This window comes from Sparus aurata, chromosome 2 (assembly GCF_900880675.1).
Source record: "Sparus aurata chromosome 2, fSpaAur1.1, whole genome shotgun sequence".
In the NCBI taxonomy this organism is placed as follows: Eukaryota; Metazoa; Chordata; class Actinopteri; order Spariformes; family Sparidae; genus Sparus; species Sparus aurata.
The window spans coordinates 28523718-28543736 of NC_044188.1; the positions used below are offsets into that span (position 1 = coordinate 28523718).

The 20019-nt window shown below is 46.6% G+C and overlaps 1 protein-coding gene across 4 annotated transcripts in view; it reads right to left on the reverse strand.

Moving 5' to 3' along the window:
- The window catches only part of epha4l (eph receptor A4, like), a 58496-nt gene extending 39726 nt beyond the window's left edge, over nucleotides 1-18770 (reverse strand). For all 4 annotated transcript variants that reach the window (XM_030394741.1, XM_030394734.1, XM_030394726.1 and 1 more), the window contains exons 1-3: nucleotides 18463-18770; nucleotides 16747-16814; nucleotides 13657-14320 (exon numbers count right to left, since the gene is read on the reverse strand). In XM_030394741.1, coding sequence (XP_030250601.1) covers nucleotides 13657-14320; nucleotides 16747-16814; nucleotides 18463-18559 — 829 coding nt within the window. In that variant the 5' untranslated portion in view covers nucleotides 18560-18770. The remainder of the gene's footprint in view (nucleotides 1-13656; nucleotides 14321-16746; nucleotides 16815-18462) is intronic.
- Nucleotides 18771-20019: the final 1249 nt, after the last annotated feature.

Consider the following 20019-nt stretch of genomic DNA (forward strand, 5'->3'; position numbering starts at 1 on the left):
CGTCAATATACAAGCCTAACGAACCACTTCCTGCCCCAAATTGAGAGCAAGAGTGCACTGTGGGGCCACCTATATTGTTCCTGCTTGGATTGCATAACTGAAAAATTGAAATATTGTTCTGAAGACTTCCTGTGGACGAAGGTCTCTGCATTCGTACTGACACGTAGGCATCAACTTCCTCCTGAATTCCTCTCGCCTGGCCTTAAGTAGGAATATTAGCACAATGGTTATATCTCAAAAATCTAAAGTATTCCACCCACCCACCTCAGAATGGATGAGACCACTCCTTCATGGGTGAATGTAAGGAAGAGAATGAGATACTACAACATAGGACGGAGAGGTAAGGCAGCAAACAGATCCATCTTTGTTTGGCGGAACACTGTTTGACTTGGCTACATTGGTTGGGGCCGCTCAAGTTCCACTTTTGCTCCAATGCCAGATCCGCAAGAGTGGCACCACCCAATGCCGGGCAGAGCGCCAACTCACTAAGGACCTTTTGTGACCTAAGATTTGCACAGCAGGTGGGTAATGGACTATAATTCAAGGCAAACAAGACAGAGATATATACACGCAAACAGAGGCTTACAAACCTCTGCACACCTGCACACTCTCAGGTATGCACACAAAGCCCTTCAAAGGCCCCTCTGGTCTACGCAGATGCACTTTGCAATACCACACATGCATGAAAACACACGCAAACACACCAAACAGGCTTTGTGTACGGAGGGTAAGCACGGGTACACCAGCAGAGCAGGGACGATGGGAGGTAAACAAACTCAGTCAAGGTATTGTCTTGGTCCAATTTCCCCAGGGTCTCCAGGGGGCCCATGTCGGACTGTGCGTCTGCATGTGTGTGTGTGAGCAGACAGAGTATCTCGCATGCTTTCCTGACATTGTTGCCGATGAAAAGAGCTGCATTTCAATTCAATTATGAAAAAAAAGAGGCATAGGGGTGGGACTTCGGGGAGTATGCTAATGTTGTGGTGCGAGGGGACAGTCACATCGGCACACACACAACAATCGGGAGAGCTGGACCATTCGGCTCCCAGCGAGTCAAAGAGAATGGGGCAGGAAAAGGGAGGATGTGTGGGGAGAACACACAAAAAACACCCACCAAGAATAGGTAGAGAGGAAGAGGAAGCCATCGGGAAGCAGTCTCAGTGGGGCCTCATATCAAATTCTGTAAACAAGTGTAAACCACGTGTTGCGCTGCAGCACAAATACATAACAAATCACTGAAATGCCCCAGAATGCAACACTTCACATACGATAGTTTTGTCACAGTAATATGTGTTAATTGTACATTTATTCGTGGACGCAGAGGTTACTATGACATTGTGATATTCTCTTTCATAAATGTTGTTTTTTTACAGTTTTTTTTGCAGTGGTAGATTTTTTTTTTTTAGCTTAATTGACGGTTGTCTGGTCGTCATATTCACTATACGAATTTCAGAGATAAAGCATATCATATTGTCGATATCAGTTTGTGTAGATTCCTATCTAGGGTTGCAGCGGTTTGAGATTTTCACAGTAAGATACGATCACAGTTTCATGGTCTACGGTATTATTATCAGTTACAAAGACCTGAACGTTGATGGAATGAAAACAAAAAGGGTGTTTTTTTTAAGTTGCGAACAAACGCTTTATTCTAATTTCACAAAATATTGTAATTAACACTACTACAGTCGAATTGAATACTGTGGATGAGTGAATACACACGGTGTGATTTTCATACCTCGGTTAGCCCTAAAACCTGTTTGATGCTGAAACATTATTCTCATCAATTTCTTCATTCGAACCCACTCTAACACTCATTAGCTCTAACCAAGAGGAACTAATCAATGTTATCAGAGCAACCGATTAAACAATTCTTGTAACATTATTCTTATACGTACAATCGTGCGCATCAGTGCACGCGCTGCTGATCCCATGTTGCCCTTACTTAATTACAGTTTGTTTACTTAATTACGGTTAATGATACTGGGGACTGCAGTTTGGGTGCCCAGTGTCTGTTAATCAATACTTATTGAAAACAGTAAAAAAAAAACACAAAAAAAAACAAGCACAGTAAATTTAGGTTTTTAATCATTCAAAAATGAATAAGTCCGTTCATGATCCACTTCTAAAATCCTCTTAATGTTTCCACCCTTTCCCACATTGTTTGACCTCAGGTGACAACAATGGTACCATAAAATGGTTGAATATGATGTCAGTACCACAGAGTTGTATCGCATACACCTGAGGGAAAATTAACCTTTACTTCCATATCAAGTTGTCTGGTATCCAAATCAATATAGAAACAAAGATGATAACAATCGCCTACAGTTGGGGACCATATGAAAATCGGAGTTTATGAGTTATTTTATGCTTAGCATGATAATAACTACACACAACACTTTAAAAATGCACAAAGCACACTGATATAAGGCACCATGAAACTGAGTTTTAATGGATTTTTCTGCATCCCTGTGGTGACCGAAATAAAAAAAAAAAAGCAAAGCAACACCTCAAATACTCAAATTGAACACATGTGTCAACACTTAAGTTCGCAGAAACCCGCGTACAAAAACTTTAATTACCAAGGTGCCTGTGGTCCCGGGGGCAAGTTTAACATCAACCTTGTCGGTTTCTCAGAAGCAGCTCCGTGGGTTATGAGGAGGGGTTGGGGAGGGTCGACGTATGAGTGAGAAGGAAGGTATTTTTAGGTTGTTTGTTTAGGTAATCTACTTGTAGCTCCCAGACGACAGCCTGTCTGGGGCCTCAAAGCACCTTCTATTGTGCATGTGTGTGTGCGCGAGGGTGTGTGTCCCGGAGAGTCCCTGTGCGCACCATCGTGTCGCTGCAGTGTTTGCATGAGGACGTGCAGTTATAAGCCCTGTGTTTGTGTGTGTGCGCGTGCGTGTGTGTGTGTGTGTGTGTTCAGTCAGGGTACATAAAAACTTTCCTGGGTCACTGGCTCCTCAACAGCTCATGTCAGCCCAATGACGGTCTGCTGGTCTCCACTGTGGCTGTCACTGCTCTAACCTTTGACCTCTCCTGGTGTCACTCAGGCCTCACTCTCTCCAGACCACTTTCCCCTCCTCTCTCTCCCTCTCTCTCAAAACAGCATCGAGGTCATTGCTGTCGTGGAAGTGATACCCCTTCCACTTGAAACTGTGTCAGCTCCTGTTCGCATGGCATGGCTTCGCATGATGTGTGTGTGCATTCCTAAGTTAATGGCATATATGTGTGTGTGTCCACAAACTTTGCCATAGGGTGTATATATATGTGTTGCCCTCCCTAACCCCGGGCTAGTTGAACCTGGCCTCGCAGGGGGGCTGCAGGGTGTGTAACAGGAGCCGGGGGTTAATGGCCGCTGCTTAGACAGGGTTACTCCGCTAATGTGTAACGTTTTAGCCTTTAGCTTTGATGTGAGGACAGACGCACAGGCACGGCGATGATGGGAGGAGGCAAACAAAAGGTCCGTGAGATTCGAACGCGCAGCCGGCTTTGAAGTAGGTGTGTGGCCACTGCTGGAAGAAGGCCAGCGTTGAGTTTCTAGGTTATGTTTTGTATTTCTTGGACTCCTCGCCTTTTTTCACTTCAAGTATGTCGGTTGCTCTCTTCATGCCTTTGCTGTTATCTCACCTTATCTTTATGGTTTCTTTCCCCACTTAGGCTGATGCTCCATACTTGGCATCGACCGGTGCCCTGCGGATCTGCCAAAAATGTGCTCATGGCTCTCTTTATTCTCTTGCTTAACACTGACAATACTGTATCTGTACGCATCCAACACAAAAGGATCTTTATCGCAACCAACAGATAGCTTTATTTGTCATTTTAAAGGTCAGTTCTGTAGGCTGTAGTCCCTTGCTCTGGATATTGTGTTATCAACAGCTTTCATGGGTACTATTTCTTCAGTGGAAAGTAGTTCAGTTCAGGTGAAACACCCCTACAATACATACACAGGTAGAGATATTTACCATAATATCAACTGCAACCGTCAGAGGTCGTGACACTACCACACTAGGCTTGTTCAAAGAGCGATCAGCGTCTGTACCCATAACCCCCCACTTCACCTTTCACATCTCTAGCCGTTTATCAGGTTCACTAGACAGGAGTCAATTCATCTTCCTCTCTCCTTTACTCTACACACACACTCCCTCTGTCACACACATTCACGCTCTACTTAGATATCTGCGCTCCTCCGTTTCACTTCCTTTTCTCTCTCAATCCTATCTGTCTTTCTCTGTTTTCTTTCTCCTTCCCCTCACATTCCTCCGCGGTGTGAGCCTTCAATGGATCGCGTCTTTCTTATTCCTCCTCTCCTCCCAGCAGTATTTGACAGCTCGCTGCGGATCAGGGGGGGATCAAGGCTTCTAATCCCAGAGACGTGCCCTAGCATGGACACACCTCTGCCTTTGGCTGGAGATCTGCAGCTTGGGTTCCCCGGTGCTGCAGGACCTCCACATCCCCAAATTAGATTTCAGCTCTCCCGCAGAGAGGTTACACCTCACAGGCAACCCCATGAAGGGTTCGGTACACATGTAGTTTGGATGCCCGTATGCATGCACATGTATTCGCAGCCGGAGGTCAGCCGACTGATCTCAAAGTTCTGGAGACCATGTTTGTGTGTGAGGGTTTTGCCAAGCAGTACCTACTGTAAATTCCCATGTTTTACATGGGACTAGTTTTGGGGGATATGAGCCGTTCCTATGCTATTTATGAAGTTAGAGTCAGCGGCTGGATAGCTAAGCTAAGCATCAATGCTGGAAACAAGAAGTAACCGCTAGTCTGGCTCTATCCAACAGTAACAAAATCTTCCTACCAGCTCCTCAAACGTTAACCGCAATCAACACGGTATATTTCATTATTTTGACTGATCAAAAACTGAAGCATGAAAACGCCATGACCCTAGTGATTTCCTGTGTGTCCCGCAATGTTGGCGCTACTTCCTTGTCGGCGAGTTTTTTGCCAGCAGAGCAATGAGTGAGAGAAATCACTCTGATTGGCTTTTCAGCTGGAGACATATGGAAGAATAAAGGGAAAGCCAATTGATCCTGTCAGTGATATCCAAGATTTCACCCATTTAGTGTATTTTCTTCTTATTTGGGCAAGGAACATTTGCAATATTTTTATCAGCCATGTTTTCAATTATAAGATACTATATCCTAATATAGCCCCTTCTAACGAGTCATTTTCTTCTTATTATTATTTTCCCTCAGGCAGGCGTATAATGTACAAAATGTACAAGCTAGTTGCTTACTGGATGTTGTCTTTGCGGCGTGTTTAAGTCTAGCTTTTTGGCAACGACGAAGATGACGTGAGGTGAGGCACCAGTCAGCCTTTGTCGCCGTTAGATCTTTGCTGTCGGTGCGATGTCTCCATGCCCATCGAGAAGAAGCCGTTTGGAGTAACAATCGCAGCAAAAGCAAATATGGAGCACTTCGTTGCTGCAACACAGCAGTGTGCCGCAGATGTAGGGATCAATTCAAGATTGACCCAGAAAAACTCATTTAAACTTCTGAATTCTACAAAGCAAAAACGTAAACTTTAGCTCACCATGAGTGACAAATGCAACAAAATTCAAAGCTGTGTGATTGGAATGGTATCTGCCTAAAAGCACCTCGGAAGTCCTAGTTTTAGACTGTTGAGTTGTACCTTCAACTGTTCAATCAGCGAATCAGCTATTTTCTAATGCTGCTGCTCATTGTTTGTGGTGATGACTCAAGCCTTGGACGTGCTCCAAACCCATCTAATATTGTCCACATAGGACTAACCAGAATGCCTCCTCCCACTTCGCAGCTATATTGCACGGACAGATGTCCTTGCAGCAACCTGCCTGTACTCCTCATTCCTCCTACGTAGAAATCACACGTACTGTATGTGTACATGTGTGTGTGTGTGTGTGTGTGTGTGTGTGTGTGTGTGTGCGTGTGTGTGTGTGTACTTCCAGGGAGAATGAGCCAGTGTGCCATTTCCTCCACCACCATGATTACAAAAGGGGGATCTTAGCTCATTAAAATGGGCACTGTGTCCAGTCTCAGGGCACATCAGATTACAGAGCGGCCCTTTATTGCAAGGCTTTTTGTCATAACCCCTAACTGATTGCCACGGAGCAGTCTTTGATTTGGCCACTGAACTCTGCGCCCCCTGAGAAAAAAGGACGATGACGAAGGAGAAGAAAAGACCACCTACTATCGGCCCTGGCAGGATGGAGGGAGCTTAAGATAGAAATCAGCGGGAGAACGAGAGAGGGAGAGACATAACATTTTCAAGGTGTTTGCAATCAGCGTCCCATTGTCACCTCTCGAGGGAGAGTCGGCCGTCCATGTGAAGAGCTGCAGGCCTGCTTTGTCTCCCGGCTCAGATCGCCGAACCCGATTGGAACGTTAATAGAAGTTTACGATACAGCGTGTGATACGGCTGCTGCGACAGATGCACCGAATAAATGTAGGACAGATAATGGTCGGGACACACACACACACACACACACACACACACACATTCCGTCTATCTGCACACACACCCAGTCCTCGCGATCAGTAACACATTGCCGCAGATCAAAGGGATTTCCGTGCAATGGTGAACCGACGGATGAAGTGTAGAAAAAGCACGGTTGCCAGACTGGAACTAAATCTCTTTCCACTTCACTTCCCCCCTCGTGTTTTTTGTCTCTTTTTCTCTCTGTCTCTCTCCAGATATATACCTCCCTCCCTGCCTCCTCATCTCCATCTCCTCCGCTCTCCTTGGCGAGAGAAGTCTGTTCTCCCTCTCCTCTCCCTTCTGCACAAAGAAGGTGGCAGAGGCCCTCTTTCTCTTTCATAACCTCTCTCTGTCTCTCTCTCTCTCTCTCTCTCTCTCTCTGAAACAATCCACCCATGCCCACTTGATCACTGTCCACCTCTCCCTCCTTCCGTCTTTCTCCGCCTATACATCCGTCCATCTCCCTTTGCAAACTCTGCCCCTTCCCTCCGTCTCTCGGCTGAGGGAGAAAACTGGGGTTCGGGGGGAAAAGGGGGGAAGAGAAAATGTTAAAGTGAGCGACAGAGAAAAGACAGGGGGCAAGAGAGCAAGAGGGAGAGTGTGCAGGAGTGCGGGAGAAAATGGAGGGAGAAGAAGGGAAACAGCCGGAGGAATGGGGGAACGGCAGGGACGGGTAGAGGGAGAGGGGGGTGAAAGGACTGCAGGGTTGTGTTGGTAGAGAGCTGGGGTATTGATTCAGGGCCTTTTGACATGCTAATTTGCTTGCTGACTGCTTTAATCGCTCCCTCTTCCCATCGCAGGCTTCAAAGAGAGGATGCTTTTCAAAAGGATGTGAGAGGAGAGGAGAGGAGAGGAGAGGAGAGGAGAGGAGAGGAGAGGAGGAGAAATGTTATCATCCTCTTAAACCCCTTCTTGACACTTCCACAGCTATATGTTCCTGATGCCAGCTGACAGCCATGTTAGTAGCACTATAACAACATCCATCTTACCAGATGATGTAATGTCCTTACTCCACATTACCTTTTAATAATGGGCTATTAATTATACAATCGGCACTAATCTGTTAATAAAAAGGAGGTTATCCTTGCTATCTGAGATTAAACCTCACCTCCCCAATTGATGTAATTCTACCTGTTTGAGATAAAGCAACGGAGTGTTCCTTTATGGGTTGAAAAGTCATTTTAAACCGAAGGTAATCTGAAAGAGGCTTCATCACAAAGCTTAAAACTGGACTGTTTTTCTTATCTCTTTAACAGCAGACATGTTGAAGATAAATGGTTTACACGTGACAGTATATGAAATTAGTTTTTCATAACAGAATCTGGCATCACCAAATTTGACATTTGGGAACAGAACAACCTAATTTAACAGATTCCATCTTTAATTGAACTTATTTTCTTCATGACGAGGGAAATTAGTGAAAGAACATTTTTCTGGAGCTGTCTCACCATTTCTCCATAATTGTTTTGTTTTTTTACTTTCCAGTCCGGTAGCTGATTCAATTCCACTGTGCGTTGCACTGCAGGACAACAGCGTTCACGTGGAGCAAATTTTTTTAAAAAGTATACATTTTCTGAGCATAGTGGCATTTTGAAGTATGGTTAATTTAGTCATTTTCCAATAAACAACACAATTATGAGCTGCTGTGTAAAATAGGCCTGGCACACAGCTTGATTCTTTTTTTTCTTTTCATTGTGAGGCCATCTTTTATAATGCCAACCTATTCCAGATAATTCACAATGTACACAAGCTCATTTCAACAGCTTGGATGGAAAGCGAAATGATCCTGCACCACTGAACACCACCGTCAAATAAGAAAAGCTAAACATGACACTATGACAAGCGCACATATGCTTGGAGCCACATCTTACGATCCATCCAGCATCATATTTGCTTTACAGGGTATGTGTGAGCATTCGAAGCGGCAGTTTGTAAAAAAGTTTTCATCTCCGAATATTATCATATCTCCAGATATTATTTTGTCTCATATCCTGCACTGAAATCTTATTCCCCACAAAGGCTGGCGTAATTCTACTTGTTTCTAATGAAGTTTGACGAGCCTCTGGCATTTTCTTGAAGCCAGCGTCAGTTCCTTGAAATCACACAAAATAAAGCACATAGCTCCAGAAAATTCCTAAAAGGATCTTGATTCTCAAAGGGGGGGGGGGGGAATGAGCTATTAAAACTCAGTAGGGGATAGATGAGTTAAAGATGGGTACTCGTGGCAGCACATCCCCACACAGTGCAGTGTAGCTGACACTGTGGGAGCACTATAGCCCATCAGCCCCGGGTCATGCTCGATCACCGGTGGCTTCCTGCCCCGAACAGGGCACCGCAAGGGGAAAGAGAGATGGGTGATGAGTGTTGAGAACTGCAAAGGGAACAAACACTGAGGCGGGACGGCAGCCCAGGCAGGAAAAACATTTCAGCACCTCAGCTAATGACGGCTGAATCACCACTCCCCCCCCACCCGCTTCATTTCCCCCCTCCATCCAGCGAGGGCTGTAGGGGGGGGTGCTAAGGGGACTTTTTCCATCATGTTAGGAGCTAAAGAAGAAGAACGGCAAAAATGTATATATGTAACAAAGCAATTATTTCAGCAGGAAGAAGAGGGTGGCAGAGTACCGCTCATGAGACATTTTGTCCTCCCTTTCTGTATCCGTTGTTCTTTCCTGCTCTCCGTCGGTAATAGATTCCTCGTCTCTATTCAGCAGCACAAAATGAGCCTCTCTGGTGGCACTGAGAGTGATGAGTACATTCACCTCCATTCTGCAGCGCTCTGCTCAGCGTCGAGAGTGTGTCTGTGTGTGCTAACACGGACTAAAGCTTGTGTGAGTGTGTGCGCTATACATATTTATGAATGTGTCAGCGTACTTGAGAGTATTACTTAACATGGCTTTTTTTTACGTGTGTGTGTGTGTGTGTGCCCGGGGTTTTTGTATGAGCATGCATGCACGGCTGTACACATGGGTGCCTACATTTACCTATTGGTTAATGTCACCTCAGACATCTTTCCCTGCATGTGTCTGGATTTTCATTATTTAGGTCTGTGTGCACACTCACACACTTTTGAGTGCGTGCACTTGAATGTGTGTTTGCGGTGACAGCGAGGGCCGGTGATGTTCCGTGCGCCGCCTCCCTCCCAACAGTGAAGGTAATCTCATTATTCAGCCCACTTCCTGCTGCTGCCACCAGAGACAGGCTGACGAACACTAACCACCTCGACGGCCGGAGCGGAGAGGAGAAAAAAAAAAAGGAGAGCGGGATAAAAAAGACAGTGTGATCGGGTGAAAATTGTGAACAGAAACTTGGCAGAAAAATGTGGGGAGATAAAAGAGACCTATGAAAAGAGAAAGAGGCTCAAGAAGAGCCGTTAAAGCAACAGGAAATTTGAAGAGACAGAAGACATGGACAGAAAAGAAGAAGAAGACGACGCAAACACTTAATTTGTGTGTATTCAGAAGAGAGGAAAGAGGAGGAGGAGGAAAATAGCGAAGGGAGAGGAACAGCAAGGGACTGAGTCTGTGTATGTAAAGCCATCAGGGACCAGCGGGCTAAATAGAATTACGTGGTGAATTTAGAATGATGCTCCCAAGCGCATATTTAACACTGTCAACAGAGGGAGAGAGAGAAAGGAGGACCCAGCTACACACACACACAATGAGTGGAGCACAGGAGAGAAACTTCATCCCTAAAACCTCTTAATCCAATATGAATGAGAGACTCCAGCTCAGCAAAGACTGCTGGGAATAGACAGGGTGGAAGGGGGTCTCAGGTGAGAAAAACGCTTCGATCACACACTTGACATCGGGATCGGGGTAGTAAAGCTGCAATCCACACACGCGAAAAGAAGAGGTTTCTGGGAAACACACAATAACATGATATAAATTAAAAGGGATTTGTAGATGTGCGTGTGTGTGTGCGTGTTGACTGATGGTGATGATAGGCTGTGGGGGTGATGGGTATCAGCTCAACCGTGAACTAGCATTCTGCAGTGTCAAAAGTGTCTGTCACCTTCACGCATCAACCAAGCTTTATCCTCAATAAACACGCACATGCCAACAACTACAACTCGAAGGGAAACACACACACACACACACAACTTGCTGATTTTCCTAAAAAACACACACCGTTGCTCTGCATGGGCACAATGGCTGCCAGAGCACACGGCGCTCAAATGTTTCTCCCACTCGACAACAAAAAAAAACTGTGAAGGTAATTATCATATCCCCATAATGACATACGTAGCTCTCACTAATCTCTTCCACCGACCCCTCCAACAGTAGGAGCCCCCTCGCCAGATGAGGAGCGAGGGGACTCTCTGACCCCCACCCTTCCCCAACAGTGTGTGAGGGGGGAGGTGGTTAACAGGGAAAGGGATCCCAAATGCAAACAGACAGAGCCCCCTCGTCTGAGATCAGGGGGCCCCTTGGCCCCCAGTGCCCTCGGAGCCCCTCTCGCCTGGGACCTGGGTGAACACCCTGGCCACCCTTGGCCTACCTCGAGCACAGGCACACATACACACACCCCCACCACAGCTGTCAAATCCCTGACGTCTTAATCAATCCTGGATCCACAACGCTGTCAGACACAGCAGTAAGATGGATGCAGAAGCGGATGACCCCTGACCTCTGCCAGGGGTGGAGAATACAACTCCTACATGCCCCACCAGCCCCCCCCACCTCTACCTCTTTTTCCCCCCAAACATTGCCAGCCACAGTCGGCTCCACTGCTGCCCCAAACAATGATGGAGGAGAGCCCATTCATCGTGGGCTGGGAACCAGGGGCCATGGTGCCCTTGTAACCCTGCACGAACACAAGACAAGCACAGACACACAGGGATGCAAACACACACACACACACACACACACACGCACACACACAATTGGGCTTATGTGCACCATAGAGAACCTTCAAAAGAAATACTTTCAGACCAAATTAAGAACAATGTGTGATCATAGTTTGACATACCCTCATAAACTTTTTAAATATATAGAAGAAATATTCACACACACACACACACACACACACACACACACACAAACACCTTACCTAAGAAATCTCTCCCTTGATATCCACCTTCCCTCCCCCAAAACCGGCTCCTGTAGGAGTCCCTTGGTCAACATGGTAACAGAGAGGAGCCCCTCTCCCATAGATCATGTCACACTGGAGAATATTAACTAGCTAATCAGTGCGATTGAAGATTGGCAGTGGCCAGCACCTTTTAACCCTTTAGTCACTGGAGCTGACCCACACTGTCACCACAGTATCCAACGCAGCATCCAACACAAGGCATGTTCTCCAGTTCCCAATTCAAACTGAATTGTTAAGAAACTTCTCAAAGAGTGTATTAAAGCTAAAAGTGAACAGTGTGGATGTAATGGCACTGTGAAGTTAAACAAACTCCGGCAGATGCAGTGATATGTCAACTTAATGGATATATTGGCTTGAAAAGCAATCCTGCCAGCTCACAGGCTGGCAGACACCACCAGGCTGCATTAGTCATATAAAATCAAGCTTTCCAAATCCTTTGTTGCCTTCTTTGGAGTGTAACAGCTATTTATCTGAACTGAAATTAAAGAGGAGAGATAAGGAGTATATTTCAATGGTGCAGGGAAATGAGAGAGACATGATACACAGTATGAGATCAGGGTTCTCATTCTGATTCGAAATAAGAGAGGTTATTACAGTAAATAGCATGATAGAAAGCCAATCCAGGGGAGATTTACCTAAAGTCTCTAACTAACTACTTTCTGGTCTCCTTCCCTCAACCCTCCGTCTCTCTCGGCTTCTTTGAAGCCAACCCTGGGGACAGAAACCTGGCCGGAGCCATCTGAACCAGGCGGCAGGGGAGATGGGCAACAATCCAAGAGAATTCTTACAGCTCAGATGATACTTTGTTGGACAAATACACAAGCGAATACACACACAACCCCATCTGTGGCTACTTGTGCCCCTTTGCCTCCCCATCCCCTAGCAGCCAGTGGCACCCCTAAATCACCAGTACCGCTTGTCATGCAATTAGTCCTTCAAGATAAAGGCTCCCTCATAAATTAGGAGAGGTGTAGTGGTCCGTCCCCCTGTTAATCACCCGTGCCCACCCTCTGACCCCTCACTGCTGTGGCTCACTGCTTTTTGTATGTGATGGTGGTGGGTGGCTGGTGGGGTACACCAATAAACCATCGTGACAGAATTGGCATCCGCTTGTCTGGCCAGCTGACAACTGCGCTTTGGCTTGGCAAAACGCTGCATGTGATCAACAAAGTAGCTGCTGAATACAGCTAGATGCTGTCCACAATTCACTGCTGCATACTATAAACTAAAATCTACCGAGTGCAATGACAGAAGCAAGTCAAATTAGGGTAGAACACCATTTATCACAAGAGCCTAAGCGCATCTATTGGCATGTATTTTCCACATAGGCTATCTAGGCAATGTTTTGAATTCACCAACATGCTGAGGGCTCTATAACACTCCTGATTTAAAAAAAAAAATGTGGAAGGCAGCGCTCTGCACTGACCTTAAAACCTCATCAAACAGTCTGATATAGGATCACAGTGAGCTGAGACGAGAATAATCGCCTACGAAGGTCTATTCCCCCCTACCAAATAGCACCATTTCAACCCCATCTCACAGCTGTGTGTTTTCACTCCTCTGATACCTGCTTGGAATGATAAACTCTTTCCCTCTCCTTCTCCTCCTCTAAAGCTGTCGATCTCTTATTCCCTGCTTCGGGCTCCATTGGGAATAAGAGAAAGTGCAGGTGGGGGTGAAAGACACAGCAGTAGAGCAAACCAGTCGGAGCCCTACCCCTCTCTCCCAGTGTCACCAATTCTCCTGGGATGCATCCCATTGCACAACACCTCCCAGTGGGCCTGCTAATTACTCCATTTACAATCATCATCGCTTCTATCACCCGAGCAGGCACTAGAATGAAGACGACGGCGAGTAGGAGAGGGGGGAGAAAGAAACATATCCAACAGAGTGTGAGGTGAGGTGGGTGAATCGAGAGAGGGGAGGGAAGGACAAAGAGAACAAAACATGGGGGATAAAGACAAACAGACAGAGCAAGAGGACAGGGAGAAATCGAAAAAGGTATGATACCGAGGCTGGCCAGGTATTGAAAGAGTGGTTTATAAATATAGAAACAGGCAGCCCCCAAGAAAATACAGAAAAAAATCAGTCCTTTACCTTGACATTCTGCATTGCGCTCCTCGTATCCAGGGTTACACAGGCAATTCCCAATTGGCACCAGCCACTCTCCGTCAGCCCCGCAGTACATCTTAGGAACCTCCTTCTCCTCCGAATTATCCACACATGAGCCACGAACCTCCACAAGTGAGGAGGTATCGGCTCCAGTGATGGTATCGGGAAACTGGGCCAAGTTACGCACCGCTAAAGGACATTTCTTGTAGAAGACCCTGACGGACACAAGCGCGATGCATGCTCCAACATCCTGGAAGGCCAAATAGAAGCCCTTGCGGGTCAAGGCGCCCACATCCCGGACCTCTGTGTTCAGCTTCATGATGCGATCGCCGATGTCCACCTGAGTGAAGCTCTCGTCTGCGGCAATGGTATCAATCTTGCCAAACTGGTTTTCGCGGATGTAGCGCTCCTTATCGTTGTTGGACTCGTAGTAGTAAAGGTTGAAGGTTTCCTTGCAGGTTCCCATGACCCCGGGGAGGCTGTTGCAGTCTCGGAGGGTGAACTTGATCTCTATGTAGACGCGCTGGGCACCGCCTCGGGGGATCCAGTCAGTGCGGAGCCAGTTGTTCTGGTTTGGCTCCATGACGTTGCACACCTGGTACGTCCGGATGGGAATGTTCTTTTCATCCATAATGCTCACTTCCTCCCACTGGGGAAAGGACACAACATCAATAACGTTAGGATAAACCTCCGAGGTTGCAATCTGCAAAAGAATTCTCTATGTTGAATTCCAAACCATAGATAAAGAACAGCAGAAAGATTACTAACGCTGTCAGGCACACGTGTTAAAGGTTAACAACTTCAGAGAAATACCAACCAAATGCTCTGCTACTTAAAATTGCCTATGTAAGTTCCACACATGACTGAGGGCCGGAGCCAAGACGGAGAGATACTGTGCAAAAGAGCATGCGAGAGAGATTAGTCAATATTTGAGTCTCAGCAGAGCAATTAATTGATGGCTAAACTTAATGCATATTTTATGAATGGCACCTAATAGACTTGTTAGTTCCTAATATAGAATCATAAAGATATTAATATTCATGGCTTCTCCTCGAGTGCGAGAAAGGAAATTTGCAATTAGTTCTATGCCTCAGTAATGCCTACAGTTCAATTACTTGGGGAATGGTATACAAAATCCTCTTCACACACACACACACACACACACACTGAGAGACCTGTATCTTGCAAGAAAGAAAACAGGGGATTGTGCGAATGCAAAAACTAAAGGTCTCTGAATCGAAGCTAATGACCTAATGTGTGCCTGCTTTACATCAGCATACATAATGGAGACTGCGAGGCAGAGGCACACATGTTCACTGCTGTTGTTAGTACGAACTCGCAGGAGAGAGGGGGGAGACACCGACGCGGGGCACACGGATTACGTTATCCAGCGCGGCCTGGCTTATTTTTGCCGGGAGGGAATGTTTGTTTTACTTATGATAAAGTTCCCCTCTCCACAGATCACTGTTGAGCAAATACGAGCATGTCTTGAGAGGCTCAAAGCGGTGGGTTCCCCTTAGTTTTTCGCCGTGTGTTTTAAAAAGAGTCTTTGACTGAGCTGGGCTGTAAACAAGAGCAGACAGGCCTTTGGCTGCCTAGCTTCAAACATTTAGAAAACGGTGCAAAAAAAAAAGATAGACTAGGACAGAGGAAGACATGGGTTATGCTCCAGATTTGATTTGACGCCTTATCATATACAATCTGGTTTTAAAGCCTTATATCCCCGGAGGAGGTCGGGATAATGCTAAACATGGCTGCGGCTGTACGATTTGAGAAAATGTCTATCATTCCCTGCTGTTCCATTCCACTCAGCTCGCTTCCCTCAGCCCCCCTTTTGTTGTGGAAATCAAGCGGCGCTGAGATAAGGCCTCACCTTTCCCCGATAGCAGGGAAGAGGGAGAATAAGGCCAATTGGTCGTAATGAGAGGGTGAATGCAGGCTTGCTGAGGCTGCCAGGACCCTGTCAATCACTTGTTTTGTGATAAAATGGTGGCGAGGAGGACCTGAGCGCAGAACCGGCCAAGTTCATTGAGAAAAGCTGCAACGACTGCACGAGGTGAAATTCTGTTCCCCTGGGTTCCTGTTCATTAGGTGGCGTGATCGTTGCTCATTTGTATTAATTTTCATAAAACACTAAAAGGCTCACTTGTACATTTCTATCAGTATGGCAGATAGAAGAATAGCTTCTGAATGAGAGGTACTGTTATTTGTTTAATGTGAAGAAATGTTAATATAGCTAAGTAAATTTGAGCCATTTCTATATGATCACACTCAGAACTGGTTAAGGCTATCAATGCCCATGACACACCGTGGCCACCGTAGGCCCAACTGCAGCCCCTTTCCTTTCTCTTATCAGAGCCACAGTAGATTTCCCAATTAGACTGAGGGACCACGCATTCGGTCGGCCCCGTTCCCCCTTGTTTTATAGCAAGATCTAGCCGTCCTGCGGCAAGAGCTGAACCCCACTGCACTTTCCCCCTTATTCATCCATTCCAGAGGACCCTCTCTCAGCTGCCAAGTTCCTCTCTCTCCCTCTCTTCGACTCAATGGTGGAAAGGGATATAAAGTTTCTCCACAAAGACCGATTCAATTCACCGTCTATTCAGGAAACCTGACGCCCGCTGCAGTATCGGCCCCTGCATCTGACCATTACAGAGTGGTTAGAGAGAAGGGAAGCGAGGAGAAAGGGGAGCAGGGGCAGGGGTTGAGGGGGGTGCCTATAGACCGATGCTTCTCGAAGTGGATTCCGGGGACCCCATGGGGCCCTGGAGGGAGTTCCAGAGGGTCTCTGTGCCACATTCAAATGCGCCCGTGTTTTAGTGTAAGACACTGGAAATGAAGGCTCCAGCCTCACCCTGAGCTTTATATCCCTACAGTGCAGACAGCTGCACAATAAATCATCTACAAAGATATTCCCATAAAGGGCTCACCAGGACAGGATCTTATCAAAGAGGGCTGTGTATCTATTTGGCGGTCCACTCCAGAGCTCCTGCCAATAATGGATATTATCTCTCCATTTTTGCTCAATAGGGGACCATGCGTCCTAACAAGGGGACACTTCTTTGCAGTACTTACCCCTCCTTCTGTCGGGTTGGCGACCCATCCCAGCTCCCCCTGTACGGATCTGGAGTCCAATAACGTGACTGGAAAACAAGAATAGGAGACGTGAGCATGTAGTCTCCGTCCGTCCGTGCAACATCGGCATTGGCATGTATAATCCACTTAGGTCGAACACACTGAGGAAGAAAATGGGTTCTCCCCCCCCCCCCCCCCCCCCAAGAAAAAGCAGTCTTAATGAATTATTGTGACAGTAGAAAAATATCCTCATGATGAAAAACGGGAGGCCGACGCGTCTCACCCGTGATAAACTCGTGATTGTTTTGTTGCGCGTATTTCCCAAAGTCTTTTTGATTGATTCTCGTTAAGAACGAGGTTTTCTACACATGACAAATGTATTCCCCACCGCGCCTTAGAAATAATTTTTTCGTTTTGCTCAACATCGGCTTTACGCATGTTTGATGTAATCTGAATCTATGAGAGAGCCGTCTGCAGGCACTTGGTGGCTGAGGAAACAAAATGCATTTTAAATGTCCATAGCAGACAGACAGGCTGTCATACGAAATATTTTCTCTGGAAAAAGTCAAAGAAGTTTCCTTGGAGGGTCATTCATTTAAAAAGTATGTTCGACTGAATAAATGGCACAGAGGTGTTTCTATTTTTAGGGTTGTTTTGCATTCGTGCGATTATAAAGAAAAGAAAAAAACGCTTAATCAGCTGCTCACTATTAATTAATAAATACGCCCGTTATGCAAGTCCATTCTATGAATAATTAATAGCAATATAGACTGATCCACTTCAAATGTTAAATATGTGTTTCATATCTAACTTCAGTCGGTGATGCATCACAGCGTCTCTCCCCCGAACAGGGCAGAAACAGACATCAGACTGCGAGAGACGGACTGGGTCCATCTGATCGGGTATTTAAAAAAAAAATAATAATAATAAAGTTAGTGTCAGTAGTGTTTGCACTGGAAAAGTAGGCAATAACCTGCATCGGGCCTAACATTTTGAAACTGGATACGGTGCGCCCCGGGACGCTGCGCACGGACCTCCAGCCCCGAAACCGTCTTGTTTTGTGAAGGGCAACCCGTGGCTCAGAACATGTTGCAGGTTAATGTTTGCTCGCTTCAGTGTGTAATTTCACTTTTTAGAATTTTGTAATTTTTTTCCCGGTCACCTTCCACCAAAAACACACAGGGACAGCGGAGGCGATCACTGCGAACAGTTCTGAAATTGATAAAGAGCTGCTGGCTGGTCAGATTTGCGATTTCCCACTGACTCGCAAATGTACTCCAGCTCTGTTCTGCAGGACGTGTCCGTTTATGCAGAAGCAGAATTCAACTGTCTTTTGGGCTGAGATTTGCTTGACCTTCTCCCCTAACAGAGAGATCAGCACGCATCGGGGCTACAAGTATTCCTGTTCGCAGGCTTTCGGCAGCGGGCGCGATCCAAGCCCGAGCCCGAGAGCAAAACAGCCAATGCGCATTTGGACAGGCGCTTCTCATTCCAGTTCGGTTCTCGCAAAACCCCGCAAAAGTCGCTGCGTGAAGGTGTTTTCGCTTCTTTTTTTTTATTTTTTTATTTTTTTGTTCCCAGCATTAAACTCATCGCGGCTCCGCGCACTCGCAACAAGGGGCCACGAAGTGAGGCTCCGCTGCGCAAACACACACAGACACGGAGCGGGGATGAAGTCAGAAGTCCACGGCAGTTATTTTCTCCCGACAACCTTACCTTCATTTGGGGGGTATATCCGTGACGGCGAAACAAGTGAAGAAATCCCAAAAACAAGAAAATTGGCCGTGAACAAAATCCCTGCCATGAGTGCCATTTGTGTCGTTGTTCCGATTTTCTCTCCTCTTTTTCTTTCGTTGCTCTTCTCTCAGGTCCTGCTCTCTCTCTCTCTCTCTCTCTCTCTCTCTCTCGCTCACGCTCACTCCCTCTCTCTCCCTCTCTCTCTCTCCCAGTGGAATATGGATTTGAAGCGGACAGGGGAGAGAGACGCAGCGAGCGCACCACAGCCAGGAGGCGGGTCTACTCTGTGCGCTCTGACGCGGACCCCGTCGATCCACATAGGAAACGTGGTGGAGGTAGGGACGGGGGTGGGGGGCGGCAAATAATCATTAACTGCCAGACAACTCAACTCCCTCATTTATCAGTGGACTCTATCGTCAGAGACCCGACGAGTTTGTTAAAGTGTGATGTGGCATTTTCTCCACGACATGCTGCCATGCGCGTCCAGAGGTGATGTGAAACTCACCGCGACTCTTTTGAGTCAGCGACTGACATTACAGAAAATAAACTGCGGGGGAAATAATCTGTTAGTCAACAGTGAAAATGAAAGGGACGTGTGTGTGTGTGTGTGTGTGTGTGCCTCGATTTCATCCAAAGCTCTGAGTTGGTTTAGAGAATAAAGTGTGCCTTCATCGCCGCTTCCTTAAACTTCCAAATGCAAACCAGAAACTCCTCCTCAACCATACACATCTATACGCGTAAATGCAATGCGTCAGTTTTTGTGTCCTCTGTGCTCCTCGGCAGCCGCACTGTGCTGATCCTGCATGTAGTCTGGCTCCAGTCAAGCGCAGCGCTTGTCCAAGGTGAGCCGCATCAGACCAAGGTCGCCACCTAGCGGAGATATTGACGCCTGTTCTGCCTCCAAAATTGGATTAAGAAACAAGCATGGGCATGACCTCCCTCACATTTACATGGTATTGCACTTTGTGAAATTGACAGTGCCCGTTTTATGATCGTTCCGAGCTTGTATTGGATTATTGTCACTTTTGCTATTATTCTAATATTATCAAGGCTTTAAGGGTATTATACGAAGCAGCGTGCACAGACGGATCCAGCGGGACGGGTGATGTGTGGAGCAGCAGAAGGTGAACGATGTGCAGGAATTGATGGTGCTTCTGCGGCTTCTCTCCAAACAAAGGCTGTATTATTCGTGTTTTAGAAAAACCAGCTGTGTCCAGGTTTGGGGTTTTGCCCGGGGTGCTCTCACTCTTTTATGTCCTCCCACACAGGTCCTCTATTGCTCCCAGGAGATGTGCCCGTTGCAGCGGCAGGCAGGCAACCTTTCACTGATCTGCGGAGGAGATTGTCACCGTGTGGGCAGGTTAGGGCGTTCTGCATGACCACACAGCTGCAGCCAGTGACTACAGATAGGTTTCCGCGACCACAACCAGCACCTTTATGGTATTGTGTCTCCTTTTAGAGTGGAATGCGGCCTTTCACAGATTACGGAGACTGTGATTCAGCTGGAAAATCATGCACCCTGCCGAAGTGTCCTTG